Source organism: Hippoglossus stenolepis, chromosome 13 (assembly GCF_022539355.2).
Source record: "Hippoglossus stenolepis isolate QCI-W04-F060 chromosome 13, HSTE1.2, whole genome shotgun sequence".
NCBI classification, from domain to species: domain Eukaryota; kingdom Metazoa; phylum Chordata; class Actinopteri; order Pleuronectiformes; family Pleuronectidae; genus Hippoglossus; species Hippoglossus stenolepis.
The window spans coordinates 7432444-7454569 of NC_061495.1; the positions used below are offsets into that span (position 1 = coordinate 7432444).

At 41.2% G+C, this 22126-nt stretch overlaps 1 protein-coding gene across 9 annotated transcripts in view; it reads right to left on the reverse strand.

Annotated features, from left to right (window-relative positions):
- Positions 1 to 22126, reverse strand: part of stxbp5l (syntaxin binding protein 5L) — a 123014-nt gene that overhangs the window by 16595 nt on the left and 84293 nt on the right. For 3 of the 9 annotated variants that reach the window (XM_035175423.2, XM_035175420.2, XM_035175419.2), the window contains exons 9-20: positions 20907 to 20982; positions 20011 to 20165; positions 19397 to 19469; positions 18364 to 18511; positions 17916 to 17983; positions 17709 to 17749; positions 16016 to 16230; positions 15698 to 15867; positions 15221 to 15346; positions 13511 to 13662; positions 11391 to 11459; positions 10160 to 10225 (exon numbers count right to left, since the gene is read on the reverse strand). In XM_035175423.2, the coding sequence (XP_035031314.1) occupies positions 10160 to 10225; positions 11391 to 11459; positions 13511 to 13662; positions 15221 to 15346; positions 15698 to 15867; positions 16016 to 16230; positions 17709 to 17749; positions 17916 to 17983; positions 18364 to 18511; positions 19397 to 19469; positions 20011 to 20165; positions 20907 to 20982 (1359 nt within the window). Of the gene's footprint in view, positions 1 to 2996; positions 3102 to 10159; positions 10226 to 11390; positions 11460 to 13510; positions 13663 to 15220; positions 15347 to 15697; positions 15868 to 16015; positions 16231 to 17708; positions 17750 to 17915; positions 17984 to 18363; positions 18512 to 19396; positions 19470 to 20010; positions 20166 to 20906; positions 20983 to 22126 lie in introns of all 9 variants that reach the window. The other 6 variants (XM_035175424.2, XM_035175422.2, XM_035175421.2 and 3 more) reach the window with 3 other exon arrangements.

The following is a 22126-nucleotide window of genomic DNA, read 5'->3' on the forward strand; positions in this document are numbered from 1 at the left end:
CATGCTCCATTGTTGTCCCAGGCCAGTGGAGCCAGCTATATCTCCAAGATTAGTAACACCCAGTGAAATAAATGGTCCAGGGAATCATCCAGGCACTCGGTGCAGGATTCATCCTCTTACAACTAATGGTCAATGTCTTGTCGAGCTGCAACAAGACACTTGAATTTACGCTGGATGTCAAACTCCAGTCACTGCACACATTTCTGAAATCTGAAACTTCTGAAACTTCATTTACATACTGAAATAGGTCTGTTTTGTATTTTCTAAGGCCTGGGATGTCTGACATGGAAGCACAGACAAACAGACGGGCACCACACGGTGTCAAAAACCAGACACTGGAGGGAACAAAATAACTTGTTGAAACATTTTGCAAGTATTTTGCAGTAAGTGGAGAACTGCAAAGGTCAGAGTTGAGATGTCATGAGTCAGTTTCCCGTCTCAAAAAGAAGGCAATGCTTTATTGTTTCTTTGTCGAAGACACAGGATGGGGGTCACATGCGACTGGTCCATTAAAAGACCACATGGAAAAACAGCATGACCATGAATTTGCATTGTCTAGAATTTTGACAATTTATTTTTGTTTTTGATTTGGAAAATGCATCAAAGCAATCAGTGACAACTCCTTTGAAAATAAATGTTGACTCAGGTTTCAATCCTTCTGCCACAGAGGATGCGGGGCCGACTGGCGGAAATGTTGAAACTATTTTTAATCTATTTTAATGTAATACAGTTCATTCCATGTATGCAGCTTATTTGCTGTGAAGGAGCACGTAGACAGCTCAGTATCAAAGGTCATTTTGAGGAAAGATATATTTCCTTTATTACGAAGGAGGAAATTAGGGTGGCATGGTGCCCTAATTGAATTCCTCAATCAATGAACTTCTGTTTCCCTTTTTTTCCAGGAACAAGTAAAGCTTTTCAGATTAGTGTTGCTAATGAGATAATAGATGAGATGTGCATGTGAATGTGTGTGTGTGAGCGTGTGTTTGTGTGTTTTCTTCATAATGAACCATGGGGAGCAGATGCTGCTGCAACGATATAAACTGTGCAGTGTTCGTGCTACAGCGACAGAGTAAATGTTCTCATAATAAACAAGTCTCAAACAGATGGTTCCTCTGTTTAACAGCTCAGTGGCCAAATTAACAATTCATAACATTTTCATTGTGAATAAGAAGAACACGCAGCCAACCACTGCATGTACCAGGATTCATGACCATGGGTCTTAATAACCACATGTTCATTTAAATCTGGTCAGTTGAGAAACAATAGTTCTGAAGGATTTCACCAATCTGTGTTGACAATAACATTATCACTACAATTTATGTGCATGGACAGTTTAACTTTTTATGTAACATACGTAACACATGTTTGGCAACAGTTTGTGTTGGACTAGCTCCATTTGTGACCTCAACACTCCATATGTTACTTCATGATTTGTTCAAGTAGCGTTCGCAAAGTGAAACGATAGCAAAATGAAAATGTTATTTCCTGGCTGGGCAGTGGGTGGCACCTTTAAAGGTGATTTATGACTCTGTGGATGGAAAGACAAAGTGTCTGACTGAGGCAGGGTTGTAGTTTAAATGGTGTTTAAACATTTCTGTTGAATGTGCTGCTCGGGTTTGCTCATTTTCTCCTCTGTGCAAGGCCATGGCAGGTTTAAGTTATATGTAAGATGACAAGAATACCTTTGAAGATCAAACACACCGGTGCGGGATTAGGAGGTAAAAATACACCCCTCCGCCCCAAGGTCCGTAGAAAAGGCTGATGGACTGAATTAGAGTAACATATAGAGTGCTGAGATCCAAAAAGGGCCTAATGTTTGGATTTGATCAGGCCACAACACTGATGTTGACGTACACAGCAAGCTGAAGTAATTTTTATCAGCACCACAGCTGGCCACCATGCAGTTGGTTAGAAATGAGACAGTGATGAATGTTAGCGCAGAGGACAACAAGATGAGATCGCAGGTTTATTGACACACAATCACAAAGACACAATTGGAGACAATCTGAGCACCACAGCCTGGTAAAGTAGCATATTGTCCTTCAGTGACAAAGATGTGTGGTTCCAGTGGAGGCACGATGATTAACATCACAGAGAATGAAGTACAAGAGGCTCTGACGAGCGAGGAGATGTACCCAGCAGGAATACAACCCCTTCCTCTTTCTAAGCCCGCCTGCCTTGCAGCATTGCTGAATGGTGACGGATCCAAGGTCAAATCCCCAAACTGGCACATACAACACACATCACAACATCTGCCCCCCCCCTCCCCACTGCAACTGGGGCAGAGAGACAACACAACACCAGCAGTTGTCCGCACAAAAGCATGGAAGACATTGACGAAACAGCAGCAGACAGTCAGTCACTAGAAACACAGTCCCTGTCGGCTTGTTTACACTGCAAGCAACCTGTCTGATGGTTGATCTGTGCTGACCTATCAGGGTGTGAGATTGCATTTGGGTGGTGAAAGGCACTGACGACATTGACTGATTATGAAAAATTTGATGTTTTACTGTATTTTAAAAACCCTTTTCCAAACCTTTTTTTCATATCATGTTGGTTGTGTTAATTATATTCAATATTTCATTAAAGTATGTACTTTAAATGGCTGTAAGTTCAGCTACATATGTACATAAGTGTGTTTTTCATGATTCCTACAGAAACCAAGTGAAAAAGCAGCTTTGCTCTTGATCACCAACGACCATGAAAGATTTTGCCGTAGCCCAGCTCTTTCAAAGCCACCAGTTTTATTTGAAATACCTAAAACGTCCCTACCTCTGTGCTTGTGTCGGGAATGAAAGGACTTCTGGTGTCTCTCTGATAGAGTTGCTCACAGTGTGGAAGCTGAGCTGGCATGCAAGGTGCAACACTGAACCAACTACCTGTCCAAAAACAACCCAATTATCCCAGCTCCCTCCCTCGTTTTGCCATAAAATAAAAGCCACAAGCAGACGTCCACGCAGAGGCTGAGATCCCTGAGTCCTCCCTCCTCTTACCATTGTCCAGCAAGTAAAAGACTGGACTGCAGTGGCTGGCTCTCAGACTGGCCACAGGCTCGGGCAGCACGCGTGGGTCATTGTGAAGGGAGGTTGGGTATTGAACTAGAATAGGAGATCCAACAGAACAGACAGAGACTTTTCAGGGAAATGGGGGAAAGAGACAGACAGAGCGGGTGAACTGGGGAAGATGAGAGTCTTGGAGTTAACAGGAAGAAAACAGTTGAGAGGTTATGAAAATAAAAAGGTTAATAAGCAGCAGAAAAAAGGACAAAACTATTCAACCAGCAATATGATACTCAAATGGGTTCACAACACAAGCACAACTAATACTATCACAAAGAACACTGCTAACCACTACTATGGTTACTACTACTTTTACAACATCTCATCACCACTAGTATCACATTTATAATCCCCACGAAAGGTATCGTCACTATTTCCGTTATCTCCAACAGCTCCATTCAGCCCGTCAGTCCTCCAGACCTATTATTAACATCACTTTTATTGCTATGAGGCAATTTTGCAAATCATTTTAACTTCCAAACACACACAGCCACCACCTCTAAGTTTTACAGCCACTGTCAAATACCTGACACGTCATAAAGACAGTTAAAATGGATCCATCTGCATCTTGCGGGAACTCTACATAATACAGCCGGCAATTTATAGTGTCACTTCCCAATATTCAGTGTGTAACTCCTCTGAACGTACAGTGTAATTCTGTTCGTTTTTCAGCCTTGGTTTGACAATACAAGTCTCCTGAGCTGCGAGCTTGAGAAAGGTTAGTTTGTTTTTCTCTTGCGTTCTGCCCCTTGTGAGCTGCAGCAGTGCTGGACAAACAAAGGAGCTATCCCTCCACTTGTACCCACTGTTTCAGCCTATTATAGAAAAACTGCTGAGACCATATAACTGTAACAGCTCAGGAGGGTTCATCATGGTTGGTAGAAGTATATTACTATCGTTACTCTTTTAATTGCTGGACAGGAGCATATCCATCCTTATTATACTTCAGATAATCCCTGAGTAGTCTTACCCTACGTACTCTTGAAAGGCCTGAAATCAAGAAACCCCCCCCTTTCATTATATTGAAAGGAATTGACTCAAAATACCAAATGAATCGAAAATTAAATTAAACCTTGGATTGGTAATAATTCAACTATCTTTCTTGTATAAAAGAAATTAAAATTAACAGAAGAAAATACACCTTAAAATTGTGTCCTGCCACTTACAAGTTAAACCTGTGGATGTATTAACTTGCCCTTTAAACTTAATGAACCCCTTTCTCAATCCCTAAAACAGTAGCACTGAAATAAGCAGTCTTCAGCCCAGAAACAATGTGTGTCTCTTTAGTAAGAATCCTGTCATTGTCCTTAATTCAGAAGTGAACTGTTGGCCAGCAAAACAAAACAAAGTTGTATATAGACAGAGCTTTTGAAAGAAGAATGTGGATCTGCTGTCTGCTGTACTCGAGCGGGTCCCAGAGGTTGTGTAGCAGCAGCTGTCAGCTCCTCTCCTGTAGCCACATGACAACAGCAGCAGTCACTCTTCATCAGAAATACACCTCAAAGCCACCAGGAGGGTGTCACACAAGCAGGCGATTTGAGACTTTGAGGCCGCTACAACCCTCTGAGCGTTTTTTTAGATCAACAATAATAATGCACTATATGAACCTTAACTCACAACAACCTTAATACAAAACAAATTACACACTAGTGAAGTAAATGTATGACATCGAAACAACATATTCCTGTGGCGTTCAGCTTAAAACTGCATAAGAGTGAGTCTCTAAACAGTTTGTCTTCGTGCGGCTCTTCTTTTCAGGCAACCAAACAGATGGGGCAGAACTTGTCTCCCCGGTAACTGAGACAATGCAGAAGCTTGATCTCTCTCCTGACATGATAACCCACATCATCGAGAGACAGCAGGCTAACATCTGCGTTAGGATTCTCTCAAATTTGTGTCTCAACACTTGAGGCTTTTGTCATATCAGAATTAGCATATCTCAGTAAGTTTGGTCTAATAATTAGGTTAAATAATTGAATATACTGCATACACAATATTTTTATGTATACCAGCACTGGCTTATGAGTGGTGAAATAATGTACGTGTAAAGGTTTCCATGACGCAACTGTCGTACGGCATTATGAGAACGATGTAATTTTGTTGAGTTCTTACTTTGTATCATAGATATACTTATTATAGAAAAAGCACAAACAGGGTTACGTTGTAATACTGTTGTGAGGCTTATTTGAACCTTTATCAAACTGAATTGCGTAGTTGTAGATGCAATTTTGCAACTGGCGTCAGTTCAGAACACTTAAATTTCAGCTTTTTCCCCCCACCCTTCCTCTCCTCATGTGCCCATTGCTAAATATATCCTGCTGGGTCAGGGACCCATCACAGCATCTCAGCTTGTTAGTCCATCTCACAAGTGGCTTTGGTCAAGTAAGCCCTGATACAGACACACATGGGATAAAGCTAAGGAAATGTAATTCATAATCTCGAACTAAAACAACAGACTTCAGGACAGAAGAGAAGGCGACATATTGGAGTGGAGGGAGACAGCTTCTGGCAGGAGAAGGACCAATTACTGGACCTAATGACGAAAGGAAGATGGAAAATAGGCAAGAAGGGGGAAGACGTGTTAAGAATAGGCGAGAGACGCCTGCGGTTATTGACACACGGGGTGAATCAGGACGCTGTGTGGCTGTCCTGTCTGGATATGGCCTTAAAACAGACACAGCACACCTGGTGTGCCAGGAACAGCCTCTAATGGCCACAGAGAAGGATGGAAGTTTATATTCAGCAGGAGGAAACAATCCGTGGACTCTTCACCTGTCAGGTAGAGCACAGCAGTGGTGCCTCATTTATCTGTAGCCATAACCACTTTAAATAAATTTACATCACTCTAAACTTAACGTTGAATATTTTTAAGCTGTCACAAAATCCACAAACAAATTATACCAACATTAACATTTTCATTTATATTGATTGTGGATCTGCCTCCATCCTCCTGCTCTAAGTTAATGTAACAGTGAATCAGACACTGTGTTGTACAGTATTCGTCCATATCCATCTGTCCACAACTCCTCCTTTCTTCCATCTCTCCAATTAGAAGATGACAGGCCTGTAATGGGACAGAATGACCATGACCTAGTCAACATGACAATGCTGAAAGACTCAGCACGACAGCAAAGGACATCTTGTCCTGGTTCTGTTAGCCTCCTTAAGAGGCTCGAAACAGGGCTGGAGACTAAACATGTGAGAACACACATAACAGAGCTTTTTCTTTTTACAGACAGAGTTTTCTTTTGGTAGTTAGTCCTCACTCTTGTTGAGGATTAAGGAGGGATGATGTCACACCTTGTTAAGCCCTATGAGACAAATTGTGATTTGTGAATATGGGCTATACAGATCAAATTTGATTGATTGATTGAAAAAACTGGAGGGGCACTGATGAGGCCTTGCAACATCAGAGAGGCATCTAATCAAGTCAGGACCAGTTTGTTTGTACAGCCCATCGCTGTCAGTAAAACTTCATAAACCTCAAAAAAGTGGAAGGTAAAGAAAGGGTAAAATATAAGAAGACGCTTTTTGTCCTTAAAATCAGAAATACAACAACACTGCTCATCTTCCTGTTGCACAGTCCTCCATCACCGAGCAGCTGAATGTTATAAAAACCACCGTGATTGCTGAGTCATTGTTGAGTCACACTTTGTAGCCTCCTGTGGATGCAGACATTGTTCTTGCTCCGCTGCTGGGCAGTACATTGTTTACTTATCTATCTGCCAATGAGGAACATTATAAAGTTTTTTATTTTGTCAGTCAGTACAAACTTTGCGGAGGCTTCAAAAGTTCACCAGACACATCAAAAAAGTATGACTCAACTTTTATAACACAATCTGTCAACTTCTATTGACTGATAATATTATAGAAGTCTGTTGACATTCGACTACATAACCTGGTTCTGTATATATAAAGAAAGGCTCAGTGCAATATAAGATGTATACGTCCTTCTTTCTATCTAGTTTCACAAAGCAGCAGCAAAGTAACCCTGACATCCTTCACCCCAACCATCGTTCATCTTCCATTTTACCCTCCAGGATTAACCCCGGAAGTTCTCAGGCCACAAGAGATACACAGTGATTTTTTTCTGAACATATCATCCGTGATATTTGTGATGTCTCTTCTTCCCATGCCAGTGATGCACAATGGCTTTGTAAAGAGATTAGCCACAAATCCTCTGCAGCAGACCGGGGTAGGCACCTTGTCTTCCAGCCCTGCCAGAAGCTGTGTTTAAGGTCTTTTAGATGTGTTTATGGTCTGTCACTGAGGCTCCTCACCTCCTCCTTGTGGTGTCTGATAGGCATCCTGATCACATTTGCTTCTATTGCGAACTCCCCTTGTCCCTTACGGAGAATTTTTCAAATGCCCCCTCCAGGAACATTAGGAGGAAAGCATTCGTGTATCCCTGTGTCTCTGGAAATACGAATCATTAAAAGAGTTGGACACATGAAGTCCATGTGGACACAGTCTGACAAAGCAGCCTGGAGCCAAGTGAGCAGCTCAGCACCTGTAAGGGCAGAGGTGAAGCTCAGGTGCTTCACTGTTCCTTCAGAGCTCCTGGTGGCCTGAACCCAATTCAACCCCAAAAGTTTTTATTCCCTATAAATCACAACAAACCAATTTTATATATTTGCACACAGTGGCATCATTATCATGCCTCAGCACTGACAGAGTGTGACACATAAATGTTATCACCAGGTAATTACATGTTATTATTCAAAGATCAGCTGCTGTGTATCCCTGTTTGAGAGAACTGGACCTCTACTTAGAAGAGTACATCTCCAATTGCCTCCTTTTCCTAGGAACTTGGGTTAGTTGTTTGTTTCCAAAAAAACAAGTATAAACCAAGTTAATTATTAGAGGATTAGTTAATCAATTATTAGGATGACACACACACACACTCTGTGTTGGTGCCGATACTGAAACATGCACCTCACAGGTTTTATGGAGAAAGAGCAATTTGATGGGTATTTTCAAAAGGTTTTTTGATATTAATAAACTACCACTTACTATATTTATCAACTGTTAAAAATTGTTCTGAACTGGAGGCAAACATTACGTTACATCCCAAGTAAACTGAAAATAAGATATACAGCACACAGACAGACAGAGCCTTGAGAAAACAGCATGATTGCTTGGCAGTGTCTTCAGCACAGATTTACACACACTGACACTCTCTCCATTTGACCTTTTTTTCTGAGATAACGTGGTTTCCCACCACACGTACAAGTGCACCTGCTGGGAAATGTTCTCATTTCTCTCCGTTTCTCCTCCTATTACGCGTTTTTTTTTTTCACTCTGCAATCATGAACATAGTCTCATTTCTTTTTCCGAACACAAAATCTCAACATTCTCTGAACAACCTGGCAGTTTAAACTCTAATCTGCTGGATCCACTCACTCACAAGCCAAGATATCCACAAGCTAGTCCTCTCAGCTTATCTCTCACTCTTCTTCCAATCTAACTTCACATCTCCGAAGGGTGATCCTGAAGCAAGTGACAAGATAGTGAATACAACATCTACTACAAACATTGTTTGGTTCATCAAACCATTCCCCTCCAAGTAAGCATGTCTGTTTTATCATACATCATCTAGCATCTAATGCTACATCAAGCCAAGCAATGCTACGCACCAACATGTCAGAAAATATTTAACTTAGAGCAGCACAAGAGGATTTCATGATATATTATGGATGATAAAAATACATATTTCAACAGCTTTGAGAAACTGTTCTGATCTTGTCTCAGACAGATATTCAAGCCTTGATCTTGTAAAATGATGCAGGTTACTGCCACTTCTTATCAACTCTAGTTTGTCACCCCTGCTCTCAGCTCATATTCTGACATTAGTTGAAAGTAAACATGTAATTGAGGCCTACGCCATCCTTATATAGGGTAACAGTTACCACCCACTTTAGCGGTTCTGGTTCTGGTGAAGTAAATTTCTCATTTATTTTCTCCTTTGACGTTTCAAAAAATCCTAATGAAAAGACTTTCAAGGCCGACCAACTCAAATCAATCATGACCATAAAACCTTTGGTTCAAAGCCAACAAATTATGGAAAACAGCAAGAAAGGCGTGTACTGTGTACATACTTATTTTAAGAGTGAAGGAACAGCACATCCCATAAACCACTGCTAATGCACAAGCTGGCATTCACTAATACTACTCTCCAGTACATGACCTGACTTTAGATGCTTCCCCATCACTAAAAAACCTCAGCATGTCAACAAGGTAAATAATGATTGCGCCGTGGAAATGTAACGCTGAATCGTCCCATTGTGGCCGACATGACTTTCGCATTTGTAGTAAACATTTTCATGGTAACAGCAAGCTCCACCAATCAGAGACATAGCTACTACACCTGAGGATTATGGGTGGTGTAGAACTTCTCCTTGACATCGCGAATAAAAAACATATATTTTTTATAAGTTGATATCATACGCACTTGTGGCTTCTACAGGAGCTTATAACATCATTACACAATGTTGTAGCTTGTGGTATAAGGTGGTAAAGCTTGTGGGATAAACAAAATCACATCCGGAACCACGTTGTTGAGCTCTTCTGCTTTCTCTCCAAACCAGAGATTTAGTTAAGATCTATCCAGGTCCTTCACGAAAGTGGCAGAACTTATCACTCAATCCAAGAGTGGGATAAATGCCAAAGTGAGAAAGCCATAAAGAGAGAGGGAGAGCAGGAGGAAAGTGGAGAAATCATATAATCAATACACAACAGCGGAATAAAGTGAAACCAGCTGGAAACTGTGACAAAAAGCATCGAACAGACCACAACATACTGCAACCAAACACAATCACTACATGTCCTCAATAACAACTTTCCATTTGAAGGGGTTTTCAGCAATTCTTGCAGGAGACATTCGGAAACATTGAACAACAGCTGCCATTCTCATCAAGTGAAGATCCTCTGGTGATGGGTGAGGTGTCCACGTGCTGTACAGTTTAGAGATGGTGTCTTCCCAGCCAAGCTCCACAGTGCAGTTCACATTTCCATACAGGGGAGATGGACTCTGCAGTGGCTGGAATGTGTGTGTGTGTGTGTGTGTGTGTGTGTGTGAGTGTGTGTGAGTAGGTTACCTGAAGTGGGTGACTTGCTTCTCTCCATGTCAATGGATTGCTGGTTGTCAGAGAGTTCAGTAAGGCCTGCAGCAGCCAATGGCAGCCAAGAGGAGGAAGAGGTAGAGAACAGAGATTCTGTCAGATTATTTCAATCGCGTCAATCGTTCAGACTTTACAGGAGTCGGCTTGTTAGATGTCAGCCTCAAGAGAGGATCAGCAACCCGTAGCTCATCCTCTCTGATAACTTACATTCCCAGTATTCTATTATTATTTCTTAAAGTATGATACTATGGGAATCATTTGTCTTCTGGGAGCAGAGTGGCTGAATCCGGATGTTACCTGCACTATAGTCTAATGTATAAATGTATGAATCACCTATTGTTTTGAATTTCCAATCAAGCTACACAACTACAGAATGTAGTGCAAATCTCATGATAAAGTGTCAAATACAATCAAACTACAAAACAGAACCAACACATATGATCATGCACCAAGCACAGGCCAGTAAAACAAAAAAACAACAACATCACAAATGCTGAAATCCTAAATTTATGTGGGGAGTTTGAGCCGTGTTCATTAAGGCTTCATTAACAGCCTCACTGAGTCGTCACACTTGGGAAAGTTTCTATTGATTCAATTATTTCCCTTCAGTCAAAGTGTGCAGCAAAACTTCCTCATGCAGATTTCCCCTTCAATCATTGACACTGGCTTTGATGATTGAAGGCACCAGAAGTCTGATCTTAACTTTACTGAAGAATAAAATTAAAAATTCATTTGTAATCATTGATTCAAAATACACATTAAAGACCCGGTGGATGAACAAGGCTTTATTTCCCCCACTGACTAACCTTCACCTAAAATATACATCATGTGGATCATATAATATTTATAATTGCCCTGAGATTCAAATGGAGTGGCTGTCTCTCTGCAGAGGACATACTGCTGGACATGACTGGAATAGGTCGGCTTTGTTTTATATAGAAAAGTACAGAAATGATATTCTGCTGTAAGACCAGGGACAACCACTTTCATTCCAATCATCTCCTTGGTTTGTCCCTTGGCTTTCAGTCTACATCCTCCCTTCCCAATCTCTATAGAAACCATTTCTATCAACCCTGTTGTCCTAGAACTGTATGTTCCAACAAAACACTGCCCCATCCTCCCCCATCCCTCCCGCACACACACACACACACACAAACACACAAACACACACACAGAGCCCCCCGAGCCTCAGGAAGGCCTGACTTACTCTGATAGGATGTACGGATCCTTTTCTTTGAATCGGAATAAAAGTTAGACAGGCCACGCATGCTAAACTCTGTCAGGCAGGCCCACATGCCCACACCAGCAGCCACAGAGTCGACATAAGGTGGGAGGAGGAGGAGGATGACAAGAGGGAACGAAGAGGAGTAAAAAGGAAGAGGTGTACAAGTGGGGTAGAAGGTAGAAATAATAGAAAAGAAATGATGGAAAGAATTTGAAGTAAAGTGGGAGAGGATGGGTGGATGGGTAAGGAAATTAGTTATACAATTTTAGGATGTTGGGAAGGGAGGGGAGGGAAAGGGGAGGGAAAGGGGAGAGAGAAGAACACACAGGCTTAGAGTGGAAAAGAAAGTGAGAGCAAGCAGCAACCGCGTTAGTGTCAGGGGGAGGACAGACAAGATATACCCGCTAGTCCTGCAAACCCTGGTAACGCTGATGTGATTGGTCATTTGCACAGGAAGTAAACTACTGTGTTATAAGGGAACATATGATTACTTACAATGCAGCATCAAAATAAACATAATAATTAATTGGTTTACAATTCATTTTGTTCATATGTTATTTTCTAATACTATCCTGACATGTGCAGGCTGCATTAGACATTAGACTCATTAGACACTAGAGCAACACACCTATAATGATCAATAATTGAGCATCATTTAATGAAATGAATGCATTACATTTAACTGACATATATATATAGAATACACATACACAAATTTGTGGTGATAACAGCTAAAAATGTTGTGGGAAGGACAGAAACCTATATTCTCACAAGTTGGAACGCTCCGAAAAGAGAAGATGCCAGAAGCTTTAACGCGGATTAACAAGTGCTGCGCACTTTACTTTTTCTTTTGACTGTGTTTTTGAAGTTTTGTCTTCAGCAATTTATTATCTCCCGCACAGCGAGGGCTTGAGATCATAACACCACCACCTGGGGTGGAGAGAAAAGGGCACGGACGCCTGTTTTTATCTTCCCCTCAGTCTCAAAATTGATCTTAAAGAGCCAACGCGGAAAGACTTTCACAAAGGCGAACGTTGGGAACAATAAGTGCTGTGGTAGTCAATAAAGGCTCTTATGCAACACCGAAGTCTTGGCTCTGAAGTTCAAAGTCACCGATCCCTCCATCGAACTTGATATTCCCCTTCACACTAATCCTGAGGACGTGTAAATCTTTTTCACATACACTTTTGGGAATAATGTAATGAGAAAATGTCAGTACTTTAAATTGCTTAATAGACCTTAGACATTTAAAATATTAAACAATTGGAGCTGCTCCTCCTCCACATCCAAAGGTTATTCTGGGGTCAAATCAAAGTGTGGTTTCAGTGCGGCAGGGGTTGAATATCTTTACAGTAAGAGGCTGCCCCCGAGACAGGAGACCATCACCAGCCAAGATAAGTAGCAGGAAAAAGGGAGGCAGGGGTCAGGAAGTACAACGAGACCTCTGTGGCTTGTCACTACAGCTCTATGCTCAAGCAGGACTAGAGACAGAAAGGACAGAGAAACCAAATGATAACATGCATAAAAATGCCGACGTGGAATGACACGCAGGCTGTTAACATGCGCTTCATATCATAGTGCAGACCTGTGACAGGCACATGGCTTTTTCACTGAATGTTTGAGTCGTTGTATGTTATATTGTGACAGAAAAAGAGCAAAGAGAGAAGAATAAGAGTTGGACTGATGCAGACTCTTGAATACTGGTACAATAATCCATTCGTAGATTTAACCAGATACTGCCAGACTTTATTTGGGATTAAAGACTGGATTTTGTCTCTTAAATTCACTGTTTACAGAGTAAATTAGGCCAAAATACTTTATTAAAAGTTTTTAGAACTTTAATTTCAATAAAAAAGGGAAGAAGAAACATCAGTGGAGGTAGAACAAAGAGAGAGTGGACAGGAGGATAGAAAACAGTTGAGACAGTAAGATACAGTTGTCTGGATGTAATGGCTACATCTGTGGGTGTTAGTTGTGTGCGTGCACGTGAGTGGCAAGATCCCAGAGGTGTGTGTGTGTGTGTGTGTGTGTGTGTGTGTGTGTGTGTGTGTGTGTGTGTGTGTGTGTGTGTGTGTGTGTGTGTGTGTGTGTGTGTGTGTTACCTGAGGTGGACTGTCTGTTCCTGCGGGGGGAGCGGGTAAGGCGCTGGTAGGGGTCGGAGGCTCCGTACAGATCCAGTGTCGACATACACAACAGGATGGTTTTCTGCAAGTAGTCCACTATCGCAAGGCCGTTGCAGTTCCCGAACGCCAAACTGGACGTACACAAACACAGCGAGGAGGCGCGTGCACATGCACAAACACACAGGCACATTTGCATTGACATGGTAGAGAAAGACATTTCGGCAGATTTATTTCACCAGGTTGTTCTCATTTGCAGATTAGAGGAGCAACATGTAGCCAAATCAAACACTGTGAAATTAACTGTGATATTTTCATGTAATTACTCCACCTCACGTCGAGTGTCTTTATCTCACACTGCTCATGCTGCTGTTTTTGAATATTAATACTAGATTTCCAATAAGCTCCACTAACATCTGCCACCCCACTCTGCTCCGGAGCCTCTGGCTTCACTGATCACAACGAACTCGTTAGCAGTTATGTTTCTATTCGTCGCAACCACTCAATTAGTGTTTGCGCAAAATATGTTCCAGCCGATCAGGCACTGACCAGAGTTAGAGGGTATTTACAACAAATGACTATCAGTGGCTTTTCTAACATAGTAATCTGAAAAAATATATAATAAGTACGGAGAAAACTGCTCCGTCCACAACTCAAGACACATCAGTCTGAAGACATGATGAACCTGCAAAGGAAGCAGTGGGCAAACCCCACCCGTTACCACTCTGTCAGTAAAGCTACATGACACATTGTGGGAGCCTGACAACACAGCAAAGGTGACACAAACAGGAAACCTCAGCATTCAAAGATCCAGGCTCAACAGCTGCAGGGAAGAGAAACTTCCTGTCAACATTGTCATATTTGGAAAAACAGCAGCTTTAAACATGTTCCCTTTATTTTGACTCGGAATTTCAGAAAGTCCAAAAGCAACACAATCATTCCAACGCAAACAACGTTATTATCATTACTGCTCCAGTAGTTTGACGTTATTTGACATTATGCTGGTACAAGCTGCAGCACAGTGTTTCTTGTGTCAGTGAAGGTTTCAGTGATTGTTTGGTGATTTGTGATTATATTTATAAATGGTAAAAACATTTTAGGAAAACTTGGAGTGAACAACAGTTAACTTGTCCTTTGGTTTAGATGTTCATGTCATAAATATGACCAGAGGAGACAGTCCTGTATTTTTACTTCTTATTTGTTATTTTTTAAATTAAATGATTACAAGGTTGACAACAACAACCATTCATGCTCACATTCACATCTATGAGCATTAACCTGCATGTCTTCAGGGTGGGGTGGGGGGGTGGAGAATGCCAGATCACCAGCAAAAACCTCAGGAGAGAGAGCATGCAAACTCCTTTCAGAAAGGCTCAATAGAAACCACTCCAGAAAGACGTGCCTCTTATAAAGACACACGCCACTGGAGACACTGAGAGACACAGACAGATGAGAACCTCATGGTCTCTGTCATGTTTCCACTACCTGTTTCACTTCCAACCAAGCTGTTGTGACAGCACTATGAAGCTGAACACCTGTCAGAGTACCAGCATTATCGATAATCAATTTGAGTAAGCACCTCTAAACTACACAAAAGACTGCTGTTCTGAGTGGAGACTGATTGGTGCAATGGATTTTTTTTTAGGAATAAAAGCCTGACAGACATACAGTCCTTTAAGTCTAGTGACTTACAGGCCATAGGCAGAGTTGATGTCCAGGGTGCTGATCTGTTGTGGAGGTTCTCCATCTACCCACAGCAGCTGGATGACCAGCTCTGCCTGGTAACCAGGGGGGACCCGAACCACCCGGTCTTTCACTCTGAAAAACAGACACATTATAGAAGAGAAATCAGAGAACTGTGGAAAAGTATAGCACATGCTCCAGGCAAACATGTTTAATTCCATTGTGGAAATTCACTGGAAAAGAGAATGTGGACAACTTATAGCTCAATGAATGGAAGTAAAGATCAAAGTGCTGACTGACTAAACATCTAGGACAAATGTGCACGTACAAAGATATATATCAACAACAACCAGAGACTGTATAGAAGAGTCACTTCAATCAGCCAATCACAACTAATTCTGAACCCGGTCAACCAAAATCTGATGGCAGAGCAGTATTGTTTTTATCTGATGCAGTGAACCGATGATGTGCATGTTGGGGTCTCACTTGAGGCAGGGGATGCTGTCTTTGACTCCCTCTGGTGTTCCACTGCTGGGGCTAGCTGGGTGTGGGGCCTGGGGAGAGTGGGAGCCGGGCTCTGGGAAGCAGGGATTGTTTTCATTCTCAGAGGGAGTGATGACATCGTCCGACTCGCACTGCAGGCGTATGTCTAGACACTGGGGACAAAAAGAGACACTGAATTAGTGAATGCTATTTAAATTAGATCACAAGGGTCAGTAAAAAAGTCACTGGAGACGTCAAAGCAATTTATGCACCAAATCGTCAGGAGGCATTCCCTTTTGCTTTAAATGCGATTTCACTCACCACTATCTGAGTGTTGGCATCGTATTTGCTGAATCGATAGAGGATGATGTGAGCTGAGATGCCAACCACACAGAAGATGCGACTCTGAGGGCACCAGCTGACCATCTGAACCGCGAAAGGGTCTTCCTCCACCAGATCGGCGGCCCGGCCCTCGCCAGGCTTTGGCTTCTCAAACACTTTGGAGGTTTTAAACTTGTACAACATCTGCAACGTGACTGGTCAGAGACATTTGTGTGAGAAGAAATTGTAAATGGCAACATGCATACACTGAGAAAGAAAACTTGCCACCTACACAATATGTTGCCCAGTGAAACAGTGTGCTATTATTGCTGCAGATTCTGGCCTGAGTGAATAAGCTACACCGAATAATGTCCAGAGGAAACTACTTGATAGGATGCATGTAAGTGTAACTTCACCGCAAAGTTTTGGCTAAAGGGCCTATCTTTGGAAATTCAAAAATGCAGTGCTGGAAGGCTCAGCCCTTTCCCTCACCCCCCACCGTCCCAATCATCCCGAGCCGTTTGAACTGCCTACACAGGTGTCTGTCTCAGCCAGTGGTCGATGGTGTGTGTGTGTGTGTGTGTGTGTGTGTGTGTGTGTGTGTGTGTGTGTGTGTGTGTGTGTGTGTGTGTGTGTGTGTGTGAGAGAGAGAGACAGCCGAAGGGCAGTAGAGGATCGGGGACGTCTCTGAATGTGTAGACGATGTGGTTAGTTTCTGAAAATTAGTAGCTTTACTTTACTTTTTGGCCAAGGATGGTTTGAAACACCAGATGGTGTTATCAGCCATGTTCAACCCATAAATGCAGATGGTTTTTTTTTTATGAATGTGTTAATGGGTGTGATATTAAAATCAGAATGAATGTATTCCATCAAAGAACAGTCATATCATTTAGTTTTTGTCCTTTCAGTGAAACATTTTCACCGAGCACATCTGTGATTGGCAGAGCTGTATAAAAGGCATTAGGTGAGTAATGTGACTGACTGATTAATATACATTTCACCTTCACACAAAAAGTGCAACAACAGTGCAAATGGCAAAAATAAATGTAAAATATTAATGAATAATACATTTAAATGACTTCAGATGTAAAAAATCTACAGAATAAACATAAAATGCCTCCATTATGCTCCTGTGGTGTCATCCAAGTGTACGTAAGCCCTGATATGTTGTGGTCTGATATGTTACTATCACATAAAGTATAATGCCAGGTAACTATTAATTCTAACTATGCTTGTGTAGTTCGTTGTAACTCGGTCACTTCAGGTGAGGGTACGTCTGGGAGAAGCTACTCACACTAAGCAATCAACCAATGTCAAGACGGCAAAACCAGATGTGATGCAATCAAAATAAATGTCATCCACCGACATCCCACAGGTCCACAGACCACAAGATTGTGAGGAAACCACACATTTGCATGCTAGGTATTCATGATGTACCCATCTGTGAACATGATAATGGCCAATGTGCCTCGTCTGATGTGGAGCATCTCATATCACCACTGTGCAATTAATTACCTTTGATTTCAGAGCCCAAGGCAAATCTAAAATTACTCTCCATGGAATTTGTGAAGATATAGTGTGTATCCAAGCATGCTGTGTGACAAAAGCCTGAGCCTCGAACAAAGTGCATCACTTCAGTTTAGCTCAGAGACAATGAGAAGGAGAGAAAGAAAAGTTTAGAGGAAGGACTTACTTGCAGATGCATCCCAAAACTTAATAGATCCATCAGCATGTCTAAACAAAGAGATATTTACATGTTTACTCAGGTCTTTTAGGCTTAATAAGTGCACATATCAAATAATCTCAACACGTTTAAAACACAAATGCAGACACACTTTTTGGTTCCTAGGTGTTTGGACTTGTTAGATAAGGTTTATTTCTCTCAGTATCTCTAACTCACCCTGTGATGATGACTTCTGGGTAGGTTTGGGAGCCCAACGTCCACGTTCCTCCACTGATGGGCCACTCCTGACATGAACACAGACAGAATGTTCAATATTTTGAAAACCCAATCACAACATCTTTTGTTTTGTTTTTTCTCCCACTGAGCCCTGTTGGTAAGATTGCATCCTATTCCAAAACACTCATATTTGAGATTTTACTGAAAAGCTTTCACTTAGCAGTTTAATATTGGAAACCTTGAGAAAGCACCGTTTTATATGATCTGTCTGCATTGAATGGGGAAGTTGAAAATAAAGCGTTTTTTCCAGCCCTGAAACCTGCTCAAACATTTAAGAGGAATTAATTATCACTATAAACAAGAGCCTGAAAAAATGGAAATATTACCCAAAAAAATATGTGTGCAAGTATCATATCATTCCTTCCCTCATAATCCCCCCCCTCCCTACCTTCTGACTGTAGCCAGTCTTCTTGTGTTTAGCTCCTATAGAGTAGAGGATGGGGATGATGTCGGGAGGACAGTCTGCAAAATAAGCTGTGCAGGTAACTGGAGACTCATGGACGTCCATGGGGTAAGGGTTCTCAAAGACTGGGAAGCTGCATCACACAGAACAAACAGAAATGAAACCTGAAGTTACAATGAAATAACAACAAGGAGATAATTGAACATTTGATTAACACACTGAATATGTAATAAACATGTAATGAATCATTTGGACTGGACAGGTATTAATTTATCCACCTTGATGTCAAATTCACAAAACACGACATTTTGTGAAATCACCAACAATTTTTAATAAACTCTGCTATGTGTCTGCATGAAAATATGTCTACAGCAAAAAAAACCTCCCACCATGTAAATTACAACACAAGTATTAAATATTCCTTCATTAGTTAACTTTATAATTATTAGTATGAGCATAGATACTGAGCATAAACTGTCTAAACTACACCCTCTCCGTGCAGGCCACCGACTGCCCAATAATAACCTATTTAAATGCAATTAGCAGCTAATCAACGGGCTGACCCGGTCGACAGTCTGGACATGTTCAAACTTCATTATGCCTTATCAGAAGATATTTATATCTTGCAGCTTTAATTAGGTCACCCAATTAACTGGGTGACCTAATTTATAGGTAAGTGTTATGCTGCTATTTAAACGTCTTCGGAAGGCTCAGGTGTTAATCTGTCAAAACTGCGTCTCTCACCTTTATCTTCACTCCATCCCATAATGATAACAAGTTAATTTAACTGGATTAGTAGCATTTGCACCCTGATAGCAAAGTGGCATATATCACCTCTGTTTTCTGCTCTTTAGAATAGATCTGAATAACACTGTTAGCTCTTGATCCCTTAATTTTGCTTATGGATGACCGTTATATGTTGTGTGTTCCCTGAAGTGATACGAGGTCATGTCATGTCACATGCAACTTAGCTGCTGGCAGGTGTATTTACACTGTGCAGTATACATGAAGCACGTACTTGCTCTGTGTCAGATCCACAACAATCAGGTCCTTCTCCAGAAGCACCACCACTGCAGAAGGCTCCTGCACCTCTGTAAAATACAAAGCCAAACTGAAAAGGATAAAGCTAAACAACACTTAACACTTTCAGGAAAATATTCTAGCCCAAGAAGTTTATTTTTGTGCCTTTAATGTAATGTTTATTTTTACATTTGACTGTTGTTGTATTGCTGATTAAATATGAGTCACAGATGATCACAAATGTACAAACCAATCTTTGAAAACTCCACTTACAGAATACTGATTTTCACCAAAAGCAACTAAAAATCTATTGTGTGCAGCAGAATATTTTTCATCTAGCAGACACTTTTGTCATACAACAGAATGAGTTTGACTTGTGTGTTTGTGTGTGTGTGTGTGTGTGTGTGTACAACAGTGTTGCATGAGATGCACAAACTGGGGCTAACTTCAATTACAACGAGTTCACCTCCAAGTTCTTTTTATCAAATACTTTGTGGCTTTTAAGTCTTCAGATTGTTTATTTTAGCTATTGGCCCCACAAACAAAATTCCACCCCCCGTCCATTTTATCAGTATGGACACCAGCTATGTCCTCGTCTTTGGACACACTCACCGTTGTTGTAAGGAGTCTCGCAGAGCACCATGAACTCCACAATCGGATAGTCCATCTCCAGCACGGTGATGGCTTTGCCGTGCATGATGGTTAACGTCGGTCGCCGTCCTGCCTTGTCATACGAAAGTCCCCCGGAGAAGACAATAAAAGGCTCGCTGTTGTGGAAGTAGAACAGGATGTTAGGAGGGGTTCCTCTCAGGCTGCATCATTGTTACTAGCTAAACCTGACTATGTAATAATTAAATAGAAAAATAAATCTACTAATAAGTCAATTTAACTATTTGTGAGACATGCATATGAGTTTGAATCTGTTTATAAGTCAGTAATTTCAAGCCACTAACAAAATAAAATGAATAATACTAAAAGATTGAATCTTTGACTCTATGGGCTACACGTCATTCAACACAATTGTAGGAAACACTTTCAATGTAACAGCGACAACGACCTCTGAAGGCTGAAATCAAGCGAATCCACTGTGAAGTGAACTGAATCTGCATTAAATACAAACCCAAACCTGTGAAGTGTGTTATTATGTCCGTGCCGGTTCTGCAGGAGTTGTGTAAGTGATTCAAAAAAGAATCAACCAGCTGGAGACTGGTTTAAAAGCTCAGTGTAATCATGTATAATTTCCCCGGCCCATGAGCACAATTTAAGAGGCTATAATTATGAAATAACGCTTTGCCAAAAACATTACTGCTTTTTGCTCGTGATTATCGCTGTCTGGGGTAACATTAGCAACATTTTCGTTAATTCACTAGATGATGAAATAGCCACAGGATAAAGAAAAACTTCCTAAGCACCATAAACTTTGTTGAAATCCCAGTTTATTGTAATCAAACTTTGGACAAAATAAAAATCAGGAAATGTGGATCTGAACGTCTGTTTTAGAAACACACCTGCTCCTTGAGGTCTTGTATTCCACTTTGAGGATGGGTTTGCACGACTCCTTCCTCCCATCCCTCTGTATCTTACCTGAATTAGAGACAATAACAACAAATTGAAATACACTTATGCTTGGTGCTGATGGCTCCACTTGGGAAATGCTCTCTGGATTAGCCAAGGAGCTTTCTAAGCTAAACAGGTAGCGCGATGCAGGAAACCCCCCCCCCGATATAAGAATGAGGTCAAAGCAAGACATTGAGTAACATTATAGTCATTTGACAGGTTAAGACTCAAGAAGGGAGGAGGCAAAACGATGACATCAGCAGTATGAGGTAGCAGTAGTGTCGCAGGAGGGCATCATAGTTAAATGGTGTGTGACTGATTGGACTCTAATCAGTTGGCTTTCAGCTGATTGAACCAACGCAAAATGTATTTTTACATTATTTTCTTTTGTGCAACCTCTCAGTTTGTTTTTTGTTTGACAATTTAATTTAACAAAAGAGCAAAAACTACAAAAGAGAGATTGGGAAACGCATTAGTCGACAACTTTTAATGTGTGTTCTGATGTCACCCCCCCTCCTCCCCCCCCCCAATTCAAGCTAATGATTCAATTCTGCATCACTACATTAATAGCTTTATTATTTAATGGACATTGCACCACTCCAGGCTCACAGCCCTATCCTCCCAGGCCGTAATAATAAAGTAACAATAGTGACTAACACTGTTTGTCTCATTATAAGTCACAATGACACAGTTCCAGAGACACAACCCCGATCAGAAATTGAAAAAAGTGATTTTGTCCCTGTACTTTCTTATTATCACTGTGTAATATTTCCAATTCTTCTTCTCAGGAAACGTCAGAGTGGCAGACCAACATCAGAGTGAGCACATTACAGACTGAGAGTTGTTTTTCAGCTGCTTCACACAATGAAATGATTTCTTTTGATATGAAAGAGGAAGTCTCTCGGCTGGAAGGCAGAGGGACCTTGGGTTTCTACCTCACGGTCAAAGTGCCCTGAACAAAAGCCCAGCGCCTTCTGAAAACATGACTCTGAACTGCAAGGCTTTTCTCTGCTGCTGCTGCTGCTGCTGCTGCTGCTCTTACAAAATGGAATGAAGCAATTTCAAATACAGTCCTCATGATAAACCCAGTGGATCTGAAAAAAAAACACAATGTAACATGGTTGAAACCTTATTTTTTACTCATTAAAAATAAAGAATAAAGGAAAACTTA